This window comes from Trypanosoma brucei, chromosome 9 (genome assembly GCF_000002445.2).
Source record: "Trypanosoma brucei brucei TREU927 chromosome 9, whole genome shotgun sequence".
In the NCBI taxonomy this organism is placed as follows: domain Eukaryota; phylum Euglenozoa; class Kinetoplastea; order Trypanosomatida; family Trypanosomatidae; genus Trypanosoma; species Trypanosoma brucei.
In genome coordinates, this window is record NC_007282.1 from 874,319 (window position 1) to 894,670 (window position 20,352).

At 49.4% G+C, this 20,352-nt stretch overlaps 19 protein-coding genes across 19 annotated transcripts, besides 3 other annotated features; 16 read left to right on the forward strand and 3 right to left on the reverse strand.

The window, feature by feature from the left end:
* Positions 1 to 6: 6 nt before the first annotated feature.
* Tb09.160.3770 (hypothetical protein, unlikely) lies at positions 7 to 210 on the forward strand (the record flags this gene model as incomplete). Its single annotated transcript, XM_798740.1, has 1 exon — positions 7 to 210. The coding sequence occupies one exon, from the start codon at positions 7 to 9 to the stop codon at positions 208 to 210; it is 204 nt and encodes a 67-aa protein (XP_803833.1).
* Positions 211 to 264: 54 nt separating this feature from the next.
* Positions 265 to 1,731, forward strand: Tb09.160.3780 (hypothetical protein, conserved; the record flags this gene model as incomplete). Its single annotated transcript, XM_798741.1, has 1 exon — positions 265 to 1,731. One exon carries the CDS (start codon positions 265 to 267, stop codon positions 1,729 to 1,731), a length of 1,467 nt encoding a protein of 488 aa, XP_803834.1.
* A 731-nt stretch (positions 1,732 to 2,462) lies between these two features.
* Positions 2,463 to 2,564, reverse strand: Tb09.160.3790 (hypothetical protein, unlikely; the record flags this gene model as incomplete). The annotated part of the gene is made up of 1 exon (XM_024642656.1): positions 2,463 to 2,564. The coding sequence occupies one exon, from the start codon at positions 2,562 to 2,564 to the stop codon at positions 2,463 to 2,465; it is 102 nt and encodes a 33-aa protein (XP_024498443.1).
* Positions 2,565 to 2,643: 79 nt separating this feature from the next.
* Tb09.160.3800 (hypothetical protein, conserved) lies at positions 2,644 to 3,468 on the forward strand (the record flags this gene model as incomplete). Its single annotated transcript, XM_798743.1, has 1 exon — positions 2,644 to 3,468. One exon carries the CDS (start codon positions 2,644 to 2,646, stop codon positions 3,466 to 3,468), a length of 825 nt encoding a protein of 274 aa, XP_803836.1.
* A 207-nt stretch (positions 3,469 to 3,675) lies between these two features.
* On the forward strand, positions 3,676 to 4,038 carry Tb09.160.3810 (hypothetical protein, unlikely; the record flags this gene model as incomplete). The annotated part of the gene is made up of 1 exon (XM_798744.1): positions 3,676 to 4,038. One exon carries the CDS (start codon positions 3,676 to 3,678, stop codon positions 4,036 to 4,038), a length of 363 nt encoding a protein of 120 aa, XP_803837.1.
* Positions 4,039 to 4,305: 267 nt separating this feature from the next.
* Tb09.160.3820 (uncharacterized protein) lies at positions 4,306 to 5,811 on the forward strand (the record flags this gene model as incomplete). Its single annotated transcript, XM_798745.1, has 1 exon — positions 4,306 to 5,811. The coding sequence occupies one exon, from the start codon at positions 4,306 to 4,308 to the stop codon at positions 5,809 to 5,811; it is 1,506 nt and encodes a 501-aa protein (XP_803838.1).
* Positions 5,812 to 6,994: 1,183 nt separating this feature from the next.
* Positions 6,995 to 7,015: a microsatellite.
* Positions 7,016 to 7,177: 162 nt separating this feature from the next.
* On the forward strand, positions 7,178 to 8,320 carry Tb09.160.3830 (hypothetical protein, conserved; the record flags this gene model as incomplete). Its single annotated transcript, XM_798746.1, has 1 exon — positions 7,178 to 8,320. The coding sequence occupies one exon, from the start codon at positions 7,178 to 7,180 to the stop codon at positions 8,318 to 8,320; it is 1,143 nt and encodes a 380-aa protein (XP_803839.1).
* Positions 8,321 to 8,380: 60 nt separating this feature from the next.
* On the reverse strand, positions 8,381 to 8,515 carry Tb09.160.3840 (hypothetical protein, unlikely; the record flags this gene model as incomplete). The annotated part of the gene is made up of 1 exon (XM_024642657.1): positions 8,381 to 8,515. The coding sequence occupies one exon, from the start codon at positions 8,513 to 8,515 to the stop codon at positions 8,381 to 8,383; it is 135 nt and encodes a 44-aa protein (XP_024498444.1).
* A 184-nt stretch (positions 8,516 to 8,699) lies between these two features.
* Positions 8,700 to 9,950, forward strand: Tb09.160.3850 (actin-like protein 3, putative; the record flags this gene model as incomplete). The annotated part of the gene is made up of 1 exon (XM_798748.1): positions 8,700 to 9,950. One exon carries the CDS (start codon positions 8,700 to 8,702, stop codon positions 9,948 to 9,950), a length of 1,251 nt encoding a protein of 416 aa, XP_803841.1.
* A 233-nt stretch (positions 9,951 to 10,183) lies between these two features.
* On the forward strand, positions 10,184 to 10,396 carry Tb09.160.3870 (hypothetical protein, unlikely; the record flags this gene model as incomplete). The annotated part of the gene is made up of 1 exon (XM_798749.1): positions 10,184 to 10,396. One exon carries the CDS (start codon positions 10,184 to 10,186, stop codon positions 10,394 to 10,396), a length of 213 nt encoding a protein of 70 aa, XP_803842.1.
* Positions 10,397 to 10,539: 143 nt separating this feature from the next.
* Tb09.160.3880 (hypothetical protein, conserved) lies at positions 10,540 to 11,151 on the forward strand (the record flags this gene model as incomplete). The annotated part of the gene is made up of 1 exon (XM_798751.1): positions 10,540 to 11,151. One exon carries the CDS (start codon positions 10,540 to 10,542, stop codon positions 11,149 to 11,151), a length of 612 nt encoding a protein of 203 aa, XP_803844.1.
* A 92-nt stretch (positions 11,152 to 11,243) lies between these two features.
* Positions 11,244 to 11,271: a microsatellite.
* A 509-nt stretch (positions 11,272 to 11,780) lies between these two features.
* On the forward strand, positions 11,781 to 14,006 carry Tb09.160.3890 (hypothetical protein, conserved; the record flags this gene model as incomplete). Its single annotated transcript, XM_798752.1, has 1 exon — positions 11,781 to 14,006. The coding sequence occupies one exon, from the start codon at positions 11,781 to 11,783 to the stop codon at positions 14,004 to 14,006; it is 2,226 nt and encodes a 741-aa protein (XP_803845.1).
* A 617-nt stretch (positions 14,007 to 14,623) lies between these two features.
* Tb09.160.3910 (hypothetical protein, conserved) lies at positions 14,624 to 15,331 on the forward strand (the record flags this gene model as incomplete). Its single annotated transcript, XM_798753.1, has 1 exon — positions 14,624 to 15,331. The coding sequence occupies one exon, from the start codon at positions 14,624 to 14,626 to the stop codon at positions 15,329 to 15,331; it is 708 nt and encodes a 235-aa protein (XP_803846.1).
* A 304-nt stretch (positions 15,332 to 15,635) lies between these two features.
* Positions 15,636 to 15,655: a microsatellite.
* An 815-nt stretch (positions 15,656 to 16,470) lies between these two features.
* Positions 16,471 to 16,581, forward strand: Tb09.160.3920 (hypothetical protein, unlikely; the record flags this gene model as incomplete). The annotated part of the gene is made up of 1 exon (XM_024642658.1): positions 16,471 to 16,581. One exon carries the CDS (start codon positions 16,471 to 16,473, stop codon positions 16,579 to 16,581), a length of 111 nt encoding a protein of 36 aa, XP_024498445.1.
* Positions 16,582 to 16,805: 224 nt separating this feature from the next.
* Tb09.160.3930 (hypothetical protein, conserved) lies at positions 16,806 to 17,699 on the forward strand (the record flags this gene model as incomplete). Its single annotated transcript, XM_798757.1, has 1 exon — positions 16,806 to 17,699. The coding sequence occupies one exon, from the start codon at positions 16,806 to 16,808 to the stop codon at positions 17,697 to 17,699; it is 894 nt and encodes a 297-aa protein (XP_803850.1).
* Positions 17,700 to 17,748: 49 nt separating this feature from the next.
* Positions 17,749 to 17,850, forward strand: Tb09.160.3940 (hypothetical protein, unlikely; the record flags this gene model as incomplete). Its single annotated transcript, XM_024642659.1, has 1 exon — positions 17,749 to 17,850. One exon carries the CDS (start codon positions 17,749 to 17,751, stop codon positions 17,848 to 17,850), a length of 102 nt encoding a protein of 33 aa, XP_024498446.1.
* A 27-nt stretch (positions 17,851 to 17,877) lies between these two features.
* On the forward strand, positions 17,878 to 18,021 carry Tb09.160.3950 (hypothetical protein, unlikely; the record flags this gene model as incomplete). The annotated part of the gene is made up of 1 exon (XM_798759.1): positions 17,878 to 18,021. One exon carries the CDS (start codon positions 17,878 to 17,880, stop codon positions 18,019 to 18,021), a length of 144 nt encoding a protein of 47 aa, XP_803852.1.
* A 465-nt stretch (positions 18,022 to 18,486) lies between these two features.
* Positions 18,487 to 19,752, forward strand: Tb09.160.3960 (actin, putative; the record flags this gene model as incomplete). Its single annotated transcript, XM_798760.1, has 1 exon — positions 18,487 to 19,752. The coding sequence occupies one exon, from the start codon at positions 18,487 to 18,489 to the stop codon at positions 19,750 to 19,752; it is 1,266 nt and encodes a 421-aa protein (XP_803853.1).
* A 199-nt stretch (positions 19,753 to 19,951) lies between these two features.
* Positions 19,952 to 20,116, reverse strand: Tb09.160.3970 (hypothetical protein, unlikely; the record flags this gene model as incomplete). Its single annotated transcript, XM_798761.1, has 1 exon — positions 19,952 to 20,116. One exon carries the CDS (start codon positions 20,114 to 20,116, stop codon positions 19,952 to 19,954), a length of 165 nt encoding a protein of 54 aa, XP_803854.1.
* Positions 20,117 to 20,352: the final 236 nt, after the last annotated feature.

Sequence of the window (20,352 nt, forward strand, 5' to 3'; positions counted from 1 at the left end):
GGTGTAATGTTATTCTCGAATTCTACAGTATCTAGCAGTATGCCGCTGCTGTTTCCTTTGTTTTATTTGTTTTGGCTTGACACTGCTCGCTCTGGTGCATTACGTTCCGTGACTGGTAAGTGCGTTTTGCTCGGCACCTTTACTGAATATATTCTACCAACGGCTTCTTCCATGTATTCCCCTCTCGTAGTAGTGTGTGTGTGTGTGTGAAAGGGTCTTAGGGTTGTAGAAGAGAGAGCGAGGGAAAGTAGGAAGTAATTTTCGATGCTTTCCCTATATGCGTACATTTTCCTAAGTTTGGTGGTGACTATAGGCTTCGTCGTCGACTATGCCACCGTTTACACTGATTTCTTTTCGTTAGTTGTTGCGCTGACAGACTCCCCCATATTCCGCCTCTTGTGCGTGAACAGCTTCATAGCGTTATCATGGGTCCTTTGGCTTGTTGCCCGCTTCACCTTCTTTGGCACGTTGAGCCGCACCGAAAGCGACGCGGTGCGGAGTGTTACGCCTGTGTATGCTATGGAATTTATTGTTTGCCCCCTTTATTTCGGTATCTCCACACTGAGTTCCGCAGGTGTGGTTTCACTTGTTACTGTGGTTGTTGCGGTTCTCCATCGCCTTGCACAGGAGCGCGTATCAACACTTCAAGTGATGGAGGATCGGGTGTTACGTACACCTATGCTTGTCCGGCTGCTGATTTTCCTGTACCTTTTCTCCATGATCGACCTCTATGTTGTGTTTGATATGATTGGGAATACGGCAGAGAGCTATGGAGATCAACTGTCTATGCAGTATTGCATAGCCTTATTGTATGTACAGTTCCTTATATCCATTCTCAAGTCGTTTACGCAACTCTTCTTCACCGTGGCCACCAAGGAGTCGACGTACAACAGCCTGGCCTTCTATATGGAGATGTTTTTTTCCCTCTCCAACAATGTGGTGTTCTTCATTTCATTTCTGTACATTTGTACTTCATCGTACGTTCCCTTTCCGCTTATGCGCATGTTTTTACAAAACATGATAATGTGCGGGAAGAACGTTCGCCTCGTCGCGCGATACAGGAAACTTACGGCTCTTTTGAGAGAAATACCAAACGCCACCGAAGAGATTTTGTCCCGTGACCCGCACTGTGCTATATGTTACGATGATATGTCGCCTGATCAAACATGCAAGCAACTCCCATGTGGGCACTGTTATCATGAGGCGTGCTTGCTCCACTGGTTTGAAAAAATGTCAACGTGCCCCTACTGCAGAAGCGACATCGCTCAGCGAACCAGTGCTATGGCAGCGTATGCGAAAAGGGTTCGGGTTCCGGCGGATGCCACCACTACACCATCGGAGCAGACGGGATCTGATGCGTCAGCAACTCCGTCCCCCGAGGACGATACGACAAGCATGCCAATGCCTAGCGAGGAGGAAATGCGGAGGTCATATGAGCGGTACCTAGCAGAAATGGCTTCGCGGCAGCGGGCGCAGGGGGCCGCCATCTCAGCTGAAGCCGATGCTTCGCGCTTGGGGGAGGAGGTTTCTGCAGCATCAACCGATCGCTTCTCAGTGGTTGAGGAGATAAACAAAAGTCTCACTCAGAGTAACGCTGTCAGGTCAGTGGATGTCCCAGCAGTGAGTACGAAGGAGGCGCAACGTCTAGCAGCTTACGAGGAGCACGCTGCGGCTGTAAGGGCCGCGCAAGAGAAACTACAGCAACGTCTGAAATCCATTGATGCCTCCTAGGAGTTAGTAACACGAACCTGGTGAAACGTTCTGAGAGTGTTCGCGGTTACAATTGTAATCTATTTTGCCTTACTGGATATACGCGCACCTGCAATTGCGCGTATATGTGTCCTTTCCTTTAGTTACTGTCGGGTTCTTTTTGTTCTCCGTGCTACGGTTTTTTTTCCTTTGGGGCGTGCGGGGAGAGGGTGGCGCCAATTTAACAGCATTTGGTGCACGACAGAGAGGGGAAAGGAGAGGAGGCGTGAAGAGGAGCAAGAGCAAACAGTTCACATGAAGCGTTGCTTGGAATGAGTGGACGAGAGTGCTTGGATGTGGGGTGAGAACGGACAGTTGAGTGCTTTAATCGCTCATTTGTTGCACTGTAGGGCGTTTGCTTCGGGGTCCTTATCAGCAAGCGAATATTCTCCCTCCTTTCATTGCAATAATGTGTCATATCATCCGGAGCGTGAAGGGTAGACACTGCGGTGGCAGTTCACCCGCCTTCGTATTCCCCCCCCCCGCTCATTTACTTACTGTGTTACCCTCACACTCGCTGATGCCTCTGTTGTACCTTTCTTATTGGATTGCTCTCATTCTTTCCTGTTTGTATACGTTCTGTCCTGCATTGCTAAAGAGACTTCTTTCTGTTTCAAAGGGAGAGGGAGCGCGGGTGGAGTGCTGAGGTACGGTCTATCGGAAAGAGAAGGAACTGGGACGACGTGACCTGGATCTGTTGGAAACCTCGGCAGTTAGTTTTTGATCCCTCTGGGACGTGAACAAATAAATATAAATCTGAGCTGTGGAACAAAGGCATTTGTGAGGAAAAGAAAACGGGAGGGAGTGACATACATATCATCACATTTCCCACATCCAGTTTTTAACTTCGCGCCACCTGTTGAGGGGAAGTGCAGTTAGCAGTTGAAGAGCAGAATGCTCCGCGGTACCCCAGTTCGTCGCGCATCCTTGCGATACCGACGCCCATACTGGATGATGTTTCTCAAGGGTGTTGATAACTGGAAGATTTACACAGTTATTCAACAGCCTGATCATCAGCGTACGGAAATGTTATATCAGGCTTGGCTTGGTGGGCTGGATCGGCCGTACACTCGGCCCAAGTGCATGGCAAACCAACCGTTGTGGTTGAGTAAGAAACGCCACATGCTCCGCAAGGAGCGTCTGGATGGACCTGAAACACCGCTGGAGAAGTACGTATTAGAATGGCACAAGAAATTTCACTCTTTTCAGGGGACCGAGCGGCCAACACCGGATGATTTGCACACGGCGCTTGATTTAGTAGAGCGACCTCTTGATTTAAGTTACGCACTGCAATTGCTAGGCCAGTGCCGTAACTTGAACAACATTCGGTTCGCGAAGGAGACATTCCTTGTCTTCCTGGAGGCGTGTTTGCGTGTAGGTAGAAGGGACTGTGCGGAGTACGCTCTGGAGCACGCCGAACCACTTGGTTTTTGGTTCATTGACGAAGATCACCGCCGTTATTTACAGGGAGAGCAAACTTGGTATAAGCTATCTCCTCTTGACAACCTCTATTATCCAGTTGAGGAGAACGCCAAATTGAACGAGGGGCGCAAACCAATAACCCGACTGAGTCCCGCCACTGAAAGTCCGGGGTCCGGAACCGCCATTTCTGATGGGGAGCCTTCAACGGACGTGGAGGGTGAAACCACAGTGGACGACGAGATTGCCCAATTGGAGGCGGAGCTGGCGGCACTTGAGAGGGAAGGAGGTGGGAAGTGACAGCGGTTGTTAGTGCATGTCACAGCTGGAAGCAACATGCTTTCCGTTTTTGTTTGTCGCATTACATTTGGCTTGTAAGTGGCTGAATGTAACTCATTATGGGTTCAGGTTGTTTGGGCAGCTACCATCGCTGTGCTTGGTTGTGTTTTGCCCTTGTCTACTATATCGTGACTTCCTACTTTGCCTAACGTCCCTTTCCCCGTTTTCATGTACCTGAAACCTCCCTGCTTACCATTGCACTCCGTCGCCGCCCACGCTGCCGCTGCGGCGCTAATTTTTCGTCGCACTTTCTTGTTTACTTCCCTTATAGTTATCTTTATTCCATGCAAAAGCAAATATGTTGGCCCAAAAGGAAAGCCATTGTTTGCCATTTGTACAATTTGTGTTCCATGTCACAGACGAAAGTTGGGTTGTGGTCGGTTAAGTGTCTTGCGTCGCGGTTTATGGTCTTCTCTTTCCAACAGACCAGCTACAGCGATGGTATGCCAACTGAAGCCGACACGAGCGGAGAGGGTAAAGAAGCTGCGGGAAGGGGTTGCGGAGGAGTGTAAATCAACTTATCAGCCTTAGTACGCTGCATATCCTGAGTTGCAACGATGTGTTTTCACAATTCACTGTTGGTGAGTTGGCGCGCGTTCTGCGGCGTGTGTGTGGTGGTGGAGGGAAACAACGGTTATCGCTTTTTCACTTTACCCTTTTGTGGCTCGCGGTGCTGTAAACTGATTCTTGTGCATACTTAATAGTTTTCAGGTGTAATTAAGAAAGCAATCGGCAGGAAGGAGTAATACGCGTTGTTGTTTCGTCTTACTCCTTCTGGTGGCTGCTCGTTTTGCTGTGATGAGTGGGGCCATATTGGTGTATATTATGTTGCACACGGCTTACAAAACCATCAGCAGTCCCACTAGGGTTGTAATGGAGAAGTTGAACTTAGGGTGCAGAACAACATGTGACATCCGTGCTTGTCACTGTTCACCGGTGGCTGAATGCATGTTTCTTCCTTTGCTTTCACTTTCCACATTTCTCTCGATAGTTTGTGCAGCTTTGTGTTTTCTGAGGAAAATGGTTTTTGCCTTATTGGAGTTGCCTGCGGGTGTGGGGCTCTTTAAGGTGGACGGCGACAAGCAAAAACTGAAGGCACTATTAAGCTTCAAGAGTACTGCGGATGCTCTTGCCACCACAACACAAGTTGTGAATGGTGAGCTCGCGAAGCCCGTGCGCAAGTTCCTCAAGAAAAACTTTGTTGAGAAACAAATAACGGAGGAATTAGCAGTCGCCGATGCAAAGCTCGCAAAAGCCATAAAGGATGCCCTCGCTATTCAGTGCGTGCATGGTGACGACACTTTGGCCACATTCCGCGCCCTGCGCGCAAACCTTGACGACCTGCTCGAGGATGTTTCAACAGAGCAACTCAACCAGACAGCACTAGGTCTCGCGCATAATTTGAACCGCTACAAGCTGAAATTTTCCCCGGACAAGGTGGACATGATGGTGGTGCAAGCCGTAGCGCTGCTGGAGGATTTGGACAAGGAGATCAACAAATATGCGATGCGAGCGCGTGAGTGGTACGGCTGGCACTTCCCTGAATTGGCGAAGATCGTCAATGATAATATACTTTATGCGAAGATTGTGTTGGCTGCGAAGACCCGCTTCAACGTCCGCGACACCGATTTCTCTGACTTCCTTGAGGAGGAGTTGGAGCAGAAGGTAAAGGATGCGGCGATGGTGTCAATGGGCACGGAGATCGCTGAGGAGGACATCGAGAACATTTGCCGGCTTTGTAGCGAGGTTGTTGCGGCGTCGAAGTATCGTGAGAGTCTTGCCGCGTACCTCAGCTCCCGCATGCAAACAATCGCTCCAAATCTCACCACAATGGTTGGTGAGCAGATTGGCGCCCGGCTGATTCAAAAGGCGGGTTCACTGCTATCACTTGCGAAGTACCCCTCTTCCACCCTACAGATCCTTGGTGCTGAGAAGGCACTCTTCCGTGCTCTCAAGCAACGGCAGGCAACGCCAAAATACGGTATTCTTTACAACGCTCAGGTGGTGGCAAAGGCGGCTGCCACCCACAAGGGCGCCATGTCCCGCGTGCTTGCCGCAAAGGCCTCTCTTAGCGCCCGTATTGACTCATTTGGCGAGGGCGACAACTCTGCAGCACTGGAGTACCGCGGTAAAGTTGAGGAACGCCTTCGGCAGTTTGAAGAGGGTGTCACATATGGCCGTACGGGTAATGTACGAGGCAGGGGTGGTGGTATGCAGCTGCAACAGAAACGAGGACCTCCTAATGGCAATGGTGGGGGGGCTCCCTTCAAACGCCAACGGCTGGACGGCGGTGGGTTCAGGTAACGTGAGTAATAGGGAGGTGGTAGTGGTGGGGATATGGATAGGGAGAAGAACACAAGTGAAGAGGGAATTTGCGGGGAGCTGAAGGGGAGGGGAAGTGCGTTTGGACGGTAAACGGAGTGGGTTAGGGTTGAGCAGGAAACTTATGTGTGTGTGTTTATGTGAGATGCGTTAGCCAACGACCAAATAAAGCGCTGTGTGACTGAGGAGCGAAGCGGCGGAGAGGGCAAAGCAACGGTCGTTCTATTCAAGTGCATGCACATTCAAACGCAGACGATGAAACATGCCGCTGAGGGTGAAATGAGGTCACGATTAAAAAGTTGTGAGTGAGAGGACGGGAGCACTTACGTCGGCCGCCTTGCACTGCCTAGGGACATGTCGTAGCGGAAACTGGATAATGGAATGCGTGTCATTACCACGGCGTGCTGGTGCTGAGGACTAATGTAATGGACCATTACTTTGGTCTCCATGCATTTCTGGTGCACCAGCACATCACCCCAATTCCCTTATTTACGATTCTTCTTCCTATTATTTTTTGTTTCGTTTACGTCGCTCTGACTTCGTCCCTTTGTTTTGACGTTTAAGAGAAATCGATGGCCTTTTGCTGTCTCTTCGTGATTCTTAAATTGTTGTGATGAGATGTGGCGTTTTTTAAAAAGAAAAAAAATGATATGGTACGAAGAAAAGAAACCAGTGCATTCGGAGGTGGGCAACGTACAGGTATTCTTCACACAGGGAGGTAAATGTGTGAGCGTCTGTGTGTGTATATATTTAAGGAGCGGGTAAACCAAAGTGAATGAGCGAACAAAGAATTTTTGCGCCCGTATGAATTTAGCTGAAACGTAATGTTGTGAGGATCACCTCGTACGTTGTAAGGGCCTACCTATGCATTTGATTAAGTTGATAAAAAAGAAAAAAACAAGTAATTAATACACGTGATGGTCTCGTAATGTGGTGATAATCGTTATTCCCTTCCGTTATTATCGAGGTTGCTTACTTCTGAGGTGGAGTAATGCAATTCGTCTAACTGATTTGTACGAACATTTTTTCTATTTCCTTTCCTTTTCACTTCTTCTCCACCTCGAACGTCTCGCTTCCATCGCGACTGGATTTGTTCTAATGGGATAGGCGTTTGCTTATTTCCGCGCTGTTAGTAGAGGAAGTTGCTGCTTAGGCAGAGTTGGAGGTGTGTGTGTGTGTGTGTGTGGCAGCGCACACGTTTGCTGTCTGTTCTCCATCCGTGCACGAGTTTTGGTTTCTTTCTCACGTGTTGTGGGCGTGAGTTCTTCTTCCTGAGGGAGCTTACCCTTCAACCGCACTGGGGCTAATATAGCAGTTTGTCACGTTACTGTTTGCACCCAACAATTGGATGCAGCGCTGTAAGCTTCTGCGTTCTATTGATTTTAGCGGCGTTCGGCTACCCCGAAAGTACATATCTATGGGCGGATGGTGCGGCCCTGCGTTGTTGCTCGGGAAGGTGGGGCTACGCACTGAGGCCTATCCTTTTGACTTTAGCCGGTGTACCCTCGATGGTATTTTACATTTCATCCAGAACGGTTTCTCGTGCGGCTTTTACCCACCGGAGCCGCCTCCATATAAACCTGAATGCGTTGGCATTTGGGTTTTATTTCGCGGACTGCATACAGCCTTTGCTCACTTCGACCTTAACGATCCCAAAATAAAGGCCCAGTTCAGTCGCAAGATGGCTCGTTGGAACAACATCATTGATAAACCAGATATGCCGGTCACCTTCTTTCGCTCTATAGTTTCCCGCGATCCTCTGGAGGAGGTTCATCTCATGCCCGCAGTTGAGGCCGCCATCGCGGCGCGAAACCCCTCTCTTGACTTTCGCATTGTTATGATTGCACATGATCAAGGTCTTGTTGCCCGCAGTGTGGAGCTCAAACCACTCTCCAAGAGGATATCGCTGTGGGTACTGACATATACTCGCGACGATACCTTCACTCTCTTTGACCGCTCGCAGGAGGCTTATACTGATATTGTTTTGCACAGTGTCAACGAGGAGAACTGGCCGCTCGATCCAACGACGGTGCCACAGCCCGTCGGACTGACGGAGTCCGAGGCGGATTATCAGCAGTGCGTTTTGCGGAAGGCTGATGGAACAGACGTAAGTTTCGAATCCTTAACGGCCAGTGGGTTTCCATGGCGCAGCCATACCAACCTTTCTCTTATCGACGGTGTGGCTAGTGTGGGCGGCACTTGCACTGGTATTGGTAGCACAAAGTGCGTTGGTGGACGCTGCGCGTTTTGCAGTAACACAGATTATCACAAGGCTGGGCGACCGTTTCACAGTGAGCGTCCCTTCACGATAGAGGAGGATGAGTTGATACTGGTTCATCTTTACCGCATCCTCACCGGTGGGGACAAAGTAGAGGCAGTTGAAGACCTTGCTCACCAGATGAAACGGGGTGCGTTTGAAGTAATCTGTCGAATTCAGCATTTGACAAACTCCAGTGTGAAGATAATGGATTACTCAAGTGATGGAGCGTGAAGGAGTTAGGTGGGTGGATGTGCTCGTCCGCACATTAACTCTACCTTGCCAGGTACCATCTCAGCTCACCATACGTTTCTTATATTGGTTCATACATTCATTATTTTTGTTTCTACTACTGGGTTGAATACGAGTTGTAATATTACTTCCCAGTGTGTACTTCTTGCGTACATGTGCCTGTTTCGGGCTTTGCATGTGTTTTTTATTGGCGTACTGGTTCTGCCCTATGTAAACAGTGAGTCAGCTGTTGTGTCCGCTCTCACTGGGCTGTGTTCATAGTATCATATAGAAAAGGAAAAGGATAGCAGAGTGAAGTGGAGTGGAGTGGTTAAAAAAAAAAAATCGGCGGCCAGCTAACACATTAGGATTGCGTGCCGGCATGGCCTACCCGGTAGTTGTAATCGACAATGGGACAGGCTACACAAAGATGGGCTACGCTGGAAACGAGGAGCCGACATATATAATCCCAACAGCTTATGCGGATAATGAAGCGTCACGCCGCCGGTCCCATGATGTTTTTAGTGATCTCGACTTTTACGTTGGAGATGAGGCACTTGCTCACTCTAGCTCTTGTAACCTTTATCATCCGATTAAGCACGGTATTGTTGAGGACTGGGACAAGATGGAGCGGATATGGCAGCACTGCGTATACAAATACCTCCGCGTAGATCCTGAAGAACATGGCTTCATACTCACTGAACCCCCTGCAAATCCCCCAGAGAACCGCGAACATACGGCGGAAGTTATGTTCGAAACCTTTGGTGTGAAGCAGTTGCACATTGCGGTGCAGGGTGCGCTAGCGTTGCGAGCGTCGTGGACGTCAGGAAAGGCGCAACAATTGGGTCTTGTGGGGGAAAACACGGGTGTTGTTGTGGATTCTGGCGATGGCGTGACGCACATCGTGCCTATTGTCGATGGTTTTGTAATGCATAACGCTATCCAACATATCCCACTTGCGGGGCGGGACATCACGAACTTTGTGCTCGAGTGGTTGCGCGAGCGGGGCGAGCCGGTGCCAGCTGACGATGCGCTATACTTAGCCCAACACATAAAGGAGAAGTACTGCTACATCGCACGCAACATAGCACGGGAATTTGAGACGTATGATAGTGACCTTCCAAATCACATTACTAAGCACCACGCGGTGAACAGGAAGACAGGGGAGTCATATACGGTAGATGTCGGCTACGAGAAGTTTCTCGGACCCGAGATGTTCTTCAGCCCAGACATATTTAGCAGAGAGTGGACGTTGCCGCTCCCCGATGTTATTGACAAGGCCATTTGGTCCTGTCCAATTGACTGTAGGCGGCCGCTTTATCGCAACGTTGTACTTTCAGGTGGGACGACGATGTTTCCCAAATTCGACAAACGGCTACAGAAGGATCTGCGTGCACTCGTGAGTCGTCGCGCAAAGAAATTCACAAAGGCTCTTGGGGACCCCAGTAAGCAAATTACATATGATGTCAATGTGGTGGCGCATGAGCGGCAGCGGTATGCAGTGTGGTACGGTGGAAGTATGCTTGGGATGAGCCCAGACTTTGCAGCGGTGGCGAAGACAAAGCAGGAGTATGACGAACACGGTCCATATGTTTGTCGGCGGAACAACATGTTCCACTCTGTTTTTGAGTAGTGGAACGTTATCTCCCATTGCTGATATTGTTCCGCTTTACTTGTGATTCCCTCCCCCGTTGTACATGAATAAATATTTGCTTTTGTGCACGTGTTTGTGCCTCTACCTGTGGGCGAGTCCAACCCACCCCCCCCCCCCTGCTGGGGGCTGGGGGCTCAACAGGCTGCAACTTTGTCGTGTAAAAGCAGTTTTTTTTTAAAAAATGTACTGTTTTGTGGGTTTGTGGAAAATAGATGAATTCCCACCGAGGGGAAAAAATTGTCCTCGACGGCCACAGTACGGGTAATACACGAGTCGTTTGCCTCTTTTTACTTTTGGTGTTGCTTGGAACTGTTGTCATATGCGCAGCGGCTGCATCTTGCAATTGCAGTAGGGCATATACAGTGCGGCGTGAGGTAGAAAAAGGAAGTGTTTGTGCGCGGTGTGTGCACGTGTACCTTTGTTAACGACGTCCGCCTCCTCATTGTTCCGCAAACTCTTCGCTCCTGAGGAGGTTGCCGCGGCGTATGCAACGCTCCAGGAGTCTCAACTATTTGACAAGGCACCATCTCTTTTCCGCGTGAGTTGGCGTAACGATGGTCAAGTGCCAATGCGCTCTAAGATGGAACTGTCAGTCCCACTGCTTCGCATGCGGACCGGTGCAAAGCATGAAATTCCCTCGGCACTGCTACTAGTTGCTCAAGGTCTCGAGGCTGCGGCAATGGATTTTGCTTACGGTATAGCACAGCAACCGTCCATGCAATCTTGGGCGGGTGAGGACCTTCTCAAGGACATTGGACGACGTTCTGTCTTTCGAATATGGCGGTACGACGCTGGTGTTGGGTGTAGACCTCATTACGATCCTGGAATTTGCACTGCGCTTTTGAAAGCTTCTGCTGGGGGGTTGGAATTTGGCAAATATCCATGCAGAAGCCATGGTAATGATGAAAATACATTGCTGCAACCCGACTGGTTTCCTCCACAACTGCCGGTGGATACTGCCGACACCATGGTATTGGCGGGGAACATGACAGGGCTCCTATCAAGAGGTGCGATTCCCGCCGTGCTGCACCGCGTGCGCTCCGACTGGGCCGACCATGTGGACTCCAAACGTTATAGTCTCGTTGTAGAGCTACGCCCGGCGGAGCCTAACCGTTGGTATAAACTACTTGGGCATTGCAGCGTCGCTCACGGCTGCGTTTCTCTTAGAGGATGCGGCTAAGAGGTAGTTCACCCCAGCTCCGCGCGTATAAGCAATACACTCTGTGAGTCTCATTGAGCATAGCTTTGCCAGTAGTGTTACAAAGCAGTGAATGTGTGTGTGTGTGTGTGTGTGTGCGTGGGGGTTGAGCGGTGTAAAAAAGGAGTGTGGATAAGAGTAGCCTCCCTTCGTGTATTTCTGCACCCTCACGTAGTGCCCGTTCATGATTTATGGGATTAGCTGTCGTATTATGATCATGGGGAGGGTCTGGTGCGTGTTGTGTTAACGGACGCAGCTTCTCAAGCAAAACCTCACTTAACTTGTTCAACTTTGGGCATATTTTTGTTCCTTTGTTCTTAACCAAGTGCATGCTGTTTCCTTTCTTACCTTCTTAGTATTGCATTAAGGAAGAAAGTTTTCCTCCCTTTGTAGATTTGCAGAGATTTAGTAGAGTGACGAACAAGTGTGGATTCCCACACTTTTTTGTTATCGTCTCTTCCTCGAAGCATATACTTGCGCCTGTGTTTTAATAACAAAGAGGCCTAATCAAATAAGCAATTTCATCAATACTCACGTACATATACATATCATTATCTTGATAGTGTCGTTAACGGGCTGTTCACTTCTCTTTTACTCATCGAGTCGGCGATATGATGACAAAAACCTATGGGTCGAAAAACCCGTCTTCCAATGTGCCCCTTCATTTGGCTGGACCACCTCCCTTTGCCTTCTCAGACGGACGCGCGCCGACCCGGGGGAACATGCGAAGTTTTCCAACGCCTTCATCAGCCGGGCTTTCGAGCTCGGTGCACCTCCCTCCCCGATCCCAGGGCAGCGACAGGCGGTCGTTTGTTTTGAGCGAGATCAGTGGTGCGAGTGACCAACTTCTAAGGACTCTGCACCGTGAACTGTGCAATCTCTCAGCGCACACTGAATCGGGTGTCTCGAGATCGTGTAGAGGTGAGAGCACTAACCGTGACAGTGCAAGTCCATCCCGTGCCAACATAACAGGACATGGCTTCGACGAGCAGGCACCTATATCCCAGTTATCAAGCGAAGAGGTACGAACTGCCCTCTCTCTGATAATTCACAAACAGAACCTAGACCTAAAGTCGAGACACCAGCGCCTGAGGCAACTTGCTGAAGAGAATAAAAAAGGAGATACAATGGGAACGTCATCTGACGGCGGTGTTCTCAACGAACCATGTTGCTTGGTGTTGCACAGAATACTTGCTGAGGCACGCCGCCGGTGGATGCGTATTCTTTCCTCGCGTGTGCAGGGGCTGAAGAAAGAATTGCCGGTGAGGGAACATCCACAGTCTAATGATGCCCATACTACGAGCGGTGTGAGCAATGCTAATGCCCTGGATGACAGCATTAGCGGTGTTGACAGTGACGAAGAAATGGAGTGGTCAGTAGAACATCTGTACGAGACACTGGTGTCTGGTCTCAATAGCACTGTGACGGAGGAGTTGATCGTGACAGAAATACTGGGGGGAGACACGACGGCGTTACACGATGGTATCGACGCCTTTGGGTTGTTAACTGTGTTTCGCGCACCTGTTCAGGCAATGCTGGTCCAGCATCAGGAAGCTCTGGCACCGAGTCTCTCTACGCTCCGCCAATATTTCGCAGCGCTTCATCCGTCAGCGGGTTGCCCGCGGGCTCACGGGTCAGCGAGTCGTGCGGCTGCTTGCAGTGCTTACAGCCAATTGAATGACTTCTTGAATCCTGGTGGTAGCACCCCTAAATCGGTGGCGGCCGCACTGCGAAGAGGTGCGAGTCCGTCGATGCGGCGTCTGCTCTACGCACGAGCACTTCAGCTGCAATTGGTCGTGTTGGAGGGTGGCTCAACAAACAATGCGCCCGGGGAATTGCATGGTAGCAACTGTGGAGATGTCATTGGAAGGTGCGTCTCTTTCGGAACGTCTCGAAATCTTGAGAGCATGAGGCGGCGCGTACACCACAAATACGCTGTGAAGGGAATGGAAGTTACCGTTAAGGTACTACAAGCTGTTGTGAAAGTAGACAACATGCAAAGCGTGGGTGACAGCGACAGGTACTTCATCTTCTTGGACGAAACGGAGGCGCTTGGAACCACATTAATTGTGGACAAGGATGTGTCCGATGTGCATCTGAAGTCTACTCTGGCACAATTGGGGCGACCACCGGAGCAAATTGAATCATATTTGGTTTACCTTCTTCACGCGGACGTGCCGTCGGCTGACGCGGGACAACAGCGCACCCAACAGCAGCATCAGCAAACAAAAACACAGCACCTTCTCCCCTCGGGATTTTTTCCCGTTGAGAAGTGCACGTTGCTCATTGCACCTATTTGCTACATTACAGGCGACACGACGGAGCAATATAGTCTCGTCGTAGCGCTTTTTGGGCAACTGTGGTGTCGCCTGCAAGGCCCCACTCCGGAGCTGGCGCAATGCTGTTGGATATTCGAGTCTTTGGTTGTACGCTTTGCCGCGCCTGCGTGTCTGCATGCAACGCGTGCTCTTCGGTACCCGCCACTGCGGCTGGCACTTCGGTGGATGATGACAGCCTTTGCGGATGTGCTTGAACCGAATGAGCTGCTAAACCTGTGGGATCTTGTCCTCTCTTATCACATCGAAGAGGTATTCAGTGGTCACACATCTTTAAGTTTGCCGATGTGTGCGTGTGGTCGTTCGAGGGGTTCTCAAAGGTTGCTTCCAGCGCCGTGTGCTCTGTGGCTTTTGCCCATAGTCGCTGCAAGCATATTTGTATACCGGGCCCCCCTGGTGGAACGTTGTGGAACTGCCGAAGAGATGTTGCTGCTTTTTACTACCGGTCATCATTTACGGTGCCGGCCGCTGTTGCAATACCTTCTGTTTATGGCGAAGTGATGTTAAAGCGGACAGGAAAAAAGGATAGTAGGGATGACGGTGTAGGTTCGCAACATGCTACTGAATACTCAAAATATGTGTATGATGTCGGTGGTTCGTTTGTGAGAGTGTGCTTATGCTGTTGTATCTCTTACTCTCTACATTCCTGTAGTTTTTATCTTTCGTCGTGGAGAGCGTTAGTTGCGTGTAAGTGGAAAGTTTCGGCATGTATCTGGTGCGTGTATGTGTATATATATACATGGGAGGAGGAACCTTATTTGATCCGATTGCCTGTCACACTTCCTTCCCTTTCTTTTTCTTCGTCGAAATTCTTCCCACTAGGGGAAGTAATAAATGTATCGTTTTATTTTCTTTTTTTATTCTTGTGCTACCCACCATTTGTTGCGCAAATATTTAGAGGAATTTTCTTCGTAGCACATGGGGAGTGTTCGAATAGGTCGTCATTACTCACCTTTGCCTGTTAACTTGTTTTTGTTTCATATTGAGACATTCGTTGTCGCTTTGATTACCCGAACGAGTGCCACTGTTCCTTGTTGGGAGAATGGCCCCTATAAACTTTTTCATGTTTTTAACTCTTCCGTTCCCTTTTCTTTATCGTCTATTCTTAACTTCCTTCAATGTCTTGCGATCAATTAACATGTGCTGATAAGAGAAACTTCGTTGTTATTATGTCTATTGAGAGGCTTCGGCGTGAGGTTGAACAGCAGGAGCGCCGCGTGGCCGCCTTGCGAGAAAAAAAGGTCCGTCGCTACGCCGTGTTGTCGCAGGTGCGTCTTCTTATGAATACCACAGATCCCACAAGCTTTACTGCTTTGAGCAACAGTTTATGGCAGTTACTGCACGATATGGCCGCTGCGGAGACACTTGCGGTTAATGGTGATGATCCAACCATTACTGAATCGGTGTCTCGCAGCGCATCTGACGGCCTTTTTAGCAAGGAGATGGAGCAACGTATAATGCAGGAGGAGGAACCACCGTTGAAGGGAGAATGGAGCTATGAGGATGAGGATGAAAGTGTGGACCAAAAGAAAAGAAAGAAAAGGCGCAGAAGGCAAAAACAACGCAAAGAGCGACTAGGCGGAGTTGAGGCAACGGGTAGGACTTTGGCACTAGCGGAAGACAACGCAAGAAGTGCCCTTCTGGCCGCTGTGGATGCGTTGCAACTCGATGGTGCTCCACAGCAGGTAGTTGGTGTACCGGAATGGCTTGCAGACGTTGAGACCACTGAGCCGGGGGAATTGTACTCAGGCGGTAAAAGTGACGGTAGCGATAAGGAGGAAGAAAATGTCTACTCAGATGATTTCGATGAACTTAGCGATGATTAAATGGATAACAACGCGAGTTAGAACCGATGACTGTCTTTCTGCGTCTTGTTTTCATTGCGATTGTTAACGTGATCTTTGCCAGCATCAGGGCACGTTCGCCTCCTTCACGTATTGTTCAAAAAAAGGGGGGGAATAAATTACCCTTAGCAGGTTTTTGCGGCGTAGAGCTGATTTTGCTTCGTCAGTGTTTGTACCAACGTTATGTTTTCCCAGAAATTGCCTCTGCGGCGTAAATTGGAACAAAACTGTGTATCCTCCCCTTTTGACCACCCGGATGGTTTCGTGTGTGCAAACGCATGCATGCATATATATATATATATATATTAGCACACGTGTTCTCACACGCAGAAGTCATATTGTTGGAGCTTTTGACGCTCCTTCACTGTAAGATTACCGTCATTTTTGTCTTTGACCTTTAAGGCACACAAATTTCTGTTTTTGGTCCGCTTGCCAAAACCTTTCCAGCAGGCAACGGCTGCAGCTCATTTGTTTTCCATGGGTTCTTTCACGTCTGCGGGCCACTCGTGCTGTATTTTGCGGGAGGAGTGGATGGCATCATCAAGTACGATGGACGCTGTTGCTGTTCGGTAGGTGGTGACTGTGACGAAGCAACTGTATTTTGCTGTGTGACTTAAGTGCGGAACTCACGGGGTTTTGTCACAACAACCATCGGCTTGCCAGAGGTGGCACTGACGGGAAAAGTATCGTCACGCTTAGTCTGTCGAAAAATTCGGAAAGCACGTGTTACGGTGTTTTGCTGGCTTCACAACCACGGGAACGTGAATGATGAGTCGCGACGCATCGCCGTTGAAGTAATCAAAGTATAGAGGGACAGATGCTTTGAACTCTGTTGCAATTTGCACCACGGCAACTCTTTTCCTTTTGTGTTCGAGAGTGTGGTATCACCACTGAACATATATTTCGGTATTTTCCTGTGCACATTTCTGCCCTTTACCTCCGTACCTTCCCATGTGAATTGGTCCTGTGGGGCTGGTGTTGTTGGACTTCCCCCCTCCCTCTTGCTCACTTTGTCAGAATTGCGTAACTCTTTGGTTCAGTTCTTTTCCATTTCACCTGTTTTTATTTTTGATCATTGTTTTCGTTTACTTCCTGTGCTCGGATGTGCTGCCGGAAAATGGATGGGTCTCACAGATCATTTTCCAGTGAACGTTTTGTCTTTTCACCGTGCGGCTGCCGCCATCCAATTCAGGGAAAGCATCATGCACCATGATAAAGGAATAATTTTATAACGTCTGATCCTTACGGCGCTTCAGGTCATGTTTGCTCCATTTTCTCCTTTGATAGTGCGACTTATAGTGAGCTTTGACCATGTATTTTATTTTTCCCCTATAAAACATCTGACCTCTCCCTGCTCTGTACACATGGGAGCGATTTATACTAGTATTTGTTGATACTATTGTCTCCGTCTTTTTCTTCCTAATCCTTTTTCCATATCGTTGGTAGAGCCAACATAATGATTTACAGCGATAACAACAATCCACGCGAGGACAGCGTATTCCTCCGCGTGAAGCGGGCCGTACGTTGTGGAGGTCGCGGACCTGTTACGGGCCCCATTCAAATGGTGGATTTTCTTCGCGACTTCCGCTGCTTGGAGGAGGAGCAGCGTGCCTCTGGTAGGAAAGGGGTGACTCACAAGCAGTTCGTAAAGCTCATGGAACAATACGGTACGAAACTGCGGGAAGGCGACGCTGCATACCTTTGTAAGGCCTTCGATGACGATAATGATGGTTACATCAATCCGGAGCGTTTTGTCCGTCACTTTACTGGACTTAACCAGCGGCGTCATAATGCCGTTCTTCGTGCATGGGCATCACTTCCAAAAGACGCGAAGGGTCGCGTACGGCGGAATCATTTGAACGAGCGTTTCTCTGAGACCGTCACGCACGGAGACGTTTGGGGGACCTTTTCCTCTACCGTTCCACGGGAGGCGCAGGCCAACAATGCCGATGATGATAGTGATGATCCCACGCTGTGCTTTGAGGAGTTCCTCGCATTCTACGCCGCTGTTAGTGTAGAAATTCCTCTAGATGAGAAGTTTGAACTCTTCTTGCTGAGGGAGTGGTGTGCCGATTCTTCAAGGGCTCCCGTCATGAACTCGACTTTGCGGGAATGGGGGCAGGGCGGTGATCCTCTGGCGATTGGGAAACCGCTATACGTACAGGATGTTCTCGACCGCCCGCTAGGGCTCTCCACGAAGAGCTATAATTATGAACACATGAAACGTGTCCACCCTTACATCCCCCCGTTGCCACCACTTCAGCTACCATATTTGAGCACGATGCGGAAGGACTACCGTGAATTTTCAACACAAGAGCGCGCCTTGTCGAATACACTGCACGGGAGGTAAGCCTGCTTTCTCCCCATGTTCACTGATTTTTCGCCTCTCTTTTCTTAGAATGTTCCATAGGTGTATAGTTGCCGTGACTTTATTCTTTGTTTGTGGTGGTGGTGTGTGTTTGCACATCTCTCCTTCATTTATTCATTGCATCCGTTTCTAGAGGCATGAATTTCTGAACCTAGGGTAAATGGTGGAATGTGATGGAAGGACAAGGAATAATGCACTTGTGTGTGGGTTTGTGTGGAATAAAAAAAAGAAGCAGATACCACTGAAGCGATATGGGTGGGGAGTATTGCTCCCCACAGCTTACCATCTCCTCCCATGCGCTTGATGTTTATTTCCTCATTTTCTTCTTTTTCCTTCGCTGTTTTCACTACCCGTTCTGGTGTCGCCGCGGGACCGCTTAGCGATGGCAAACCGTGCTTGCTATTAGTTTGTCTGCTTTGCTGCTCGCGCCTTGCTGACCAGTTCGTCGTGGATTGTGTGAAGGTTCGCTTTCAACCACGCATTAATAGTGACACATACCTATTTTTCTTTATCTGTACCATTCGCTATTATTTTCCTCCTTGCGCCTGGCGGCATCCAATGCATTGCTGTCTTCTCCCTTTCTCGCCTGGTGGCACATGTTCAATCATCATTTAAAAAAAAACAGTAGGGGGCAACTCTGGCCTCACTGAGCGATTTGGAGGGAGGAAAGGACGAGGAAAATACCAAAGGCAAAAGAGTGGAAGGTAAATAGCCCGATATATTTGGACTGACATCAGGGGTACAACAGTGTCCGTATCGACGTGCAAAAATGCGTATCCCGGAAGGCACTGCTAAGATTCTCGCTAAGGTTCCGCTTCCCGATGAGGTGGCCGTCGTGCACCGAAACGCGGCCGTCGTCGACATTGGTGCTTGCAAAACTCGCATTGGGTTCGCAGGGGATGATATACCACGTGTCAACGAGCCCACGTGCGTTTTGCGTGGGGGAGAGCAGGAGAGCACGTTGTACCTGCGAAAGGCATACGACAAGCGGGCGATAGGTGACACCGTCCGCGTTATCGAAGACAAGGAGGTGAATTGGGATGCCATGGAACTGTTACTGCAGCATTTGGATGACATACTACACCTAAGCAATAGCGAAGTCCCAACACCTTTGTTGCTAACGGAGAAGATGCTCGTTCCCCGCGCCCACCGTCAACGGTTGGCGGAGATGCTGTTTGAGAAACATAATCTGTGTTCCGTTTATTTTGCACCGAGTCCCGCCCTCGCGCTCTATGCCTCGGGTGTGTGCAGCGGCGTATCAGTGGAAATGGGATACGACGCCTGTCACGTGGTGCCTGTGTTTCAGGGTTGTCCCATGTTTCATGCCGTGCATGCATTGGAGTATGGGGGTAAACTGTGCACGCAGTACATGATGAACACGGGTCAGCCACTTCCGGATGTTGTGCATCCCCGCCACCGGGTGGATGTGTGGGAACATATAAAGGAGAAAAATTGTGAGACATGCCCCAGCAGTGCCGCCTTCCGCAGGGCGGTAGAGATGGAGGCAAACATGAATAGTAGTAATGAAGAAAACGAGGATTACTCCGGTAGAAACAAAAATGTGGTTCACCACAAGTTACCGGATGGCACGATCATTTCTCTGGGCTCGAGTCGGTTTGTCCCATCTGAGATGTTGTTTGATCCCTCGCTTGCACCAACCACCGAGCACGAAAGCAACCACAAGTGGGTAGAACATTTCGAATACTTACACACGTATGCTTTCCCTCAGGGTATTCATAGGCTTCTCGTCGATTCGGTGCGGAAATGCGATACCGACCTTCAGGGGTTGCTGTACGGCGCGCTACACCTGTCAGGAGGTTGCTCACTTTTAAGTGGCCTCCCTGAGAGGTTGCGGGATGATGTCGCATCTATTACGGCTCAGGCTGTGCACGTAGAGGCGCAAACGGAGCGAAGGGACGCAGCGTTTGTCGGAGGTTCCATTTTAGCATCGCTTCCGACATTCCAAAATTTTTGGGTTACCCGTGCGGAATACAGCGAGTTTGGTGCCGGTGCGGTGCTGCGGCGAGGTTTGTGAGGCATGATTCCACAGGAGGGTTGAGTGAAGTGATGTGTAGAGTGAAAGCATGAACGATATGTGCTGCTTGATCACATGTTCATGGATGTGCACGTATTGGGTTTGTGCATCGCGACATATAGATGTATGTATATATATATAAACATGTTTGCATGTGGTACAGCCACTAGAGTCATTACAGTACAACCTGTTTGACGCCTTATGTGTTGCACATCCTGCGCTTCATCTCATGGTAGTGTTTTGACACGGTGGCAATCATCGGCTTCTTTTTAATTTTTATTTTGACTCCTTTGGGTTTGTGAAACATTCTGCTTCTATTCAGGGTTGGAAAAGTTGTAGGACACAATATTTTTTCTTTGGCCATAGGAATTTGAGCAACTTGGCGCCTTTTCCCCTGTTGCCGGAACTATTTTGCATTGCTTTGTAAATGGACTCACCTGAAGCATGCCGGGTGCAACGATTCCGGCGCACATCTTCCTCCCGGGACAGTTTTAACATTCCCACCTACGTACGTACTGTGCCCTCTGCCCTTGTAGAGGCTCTCACCGCCCCGCGGGAGAAGTTCGAGCGCTACCACAAATCCTCCCTTACTGATGGAAG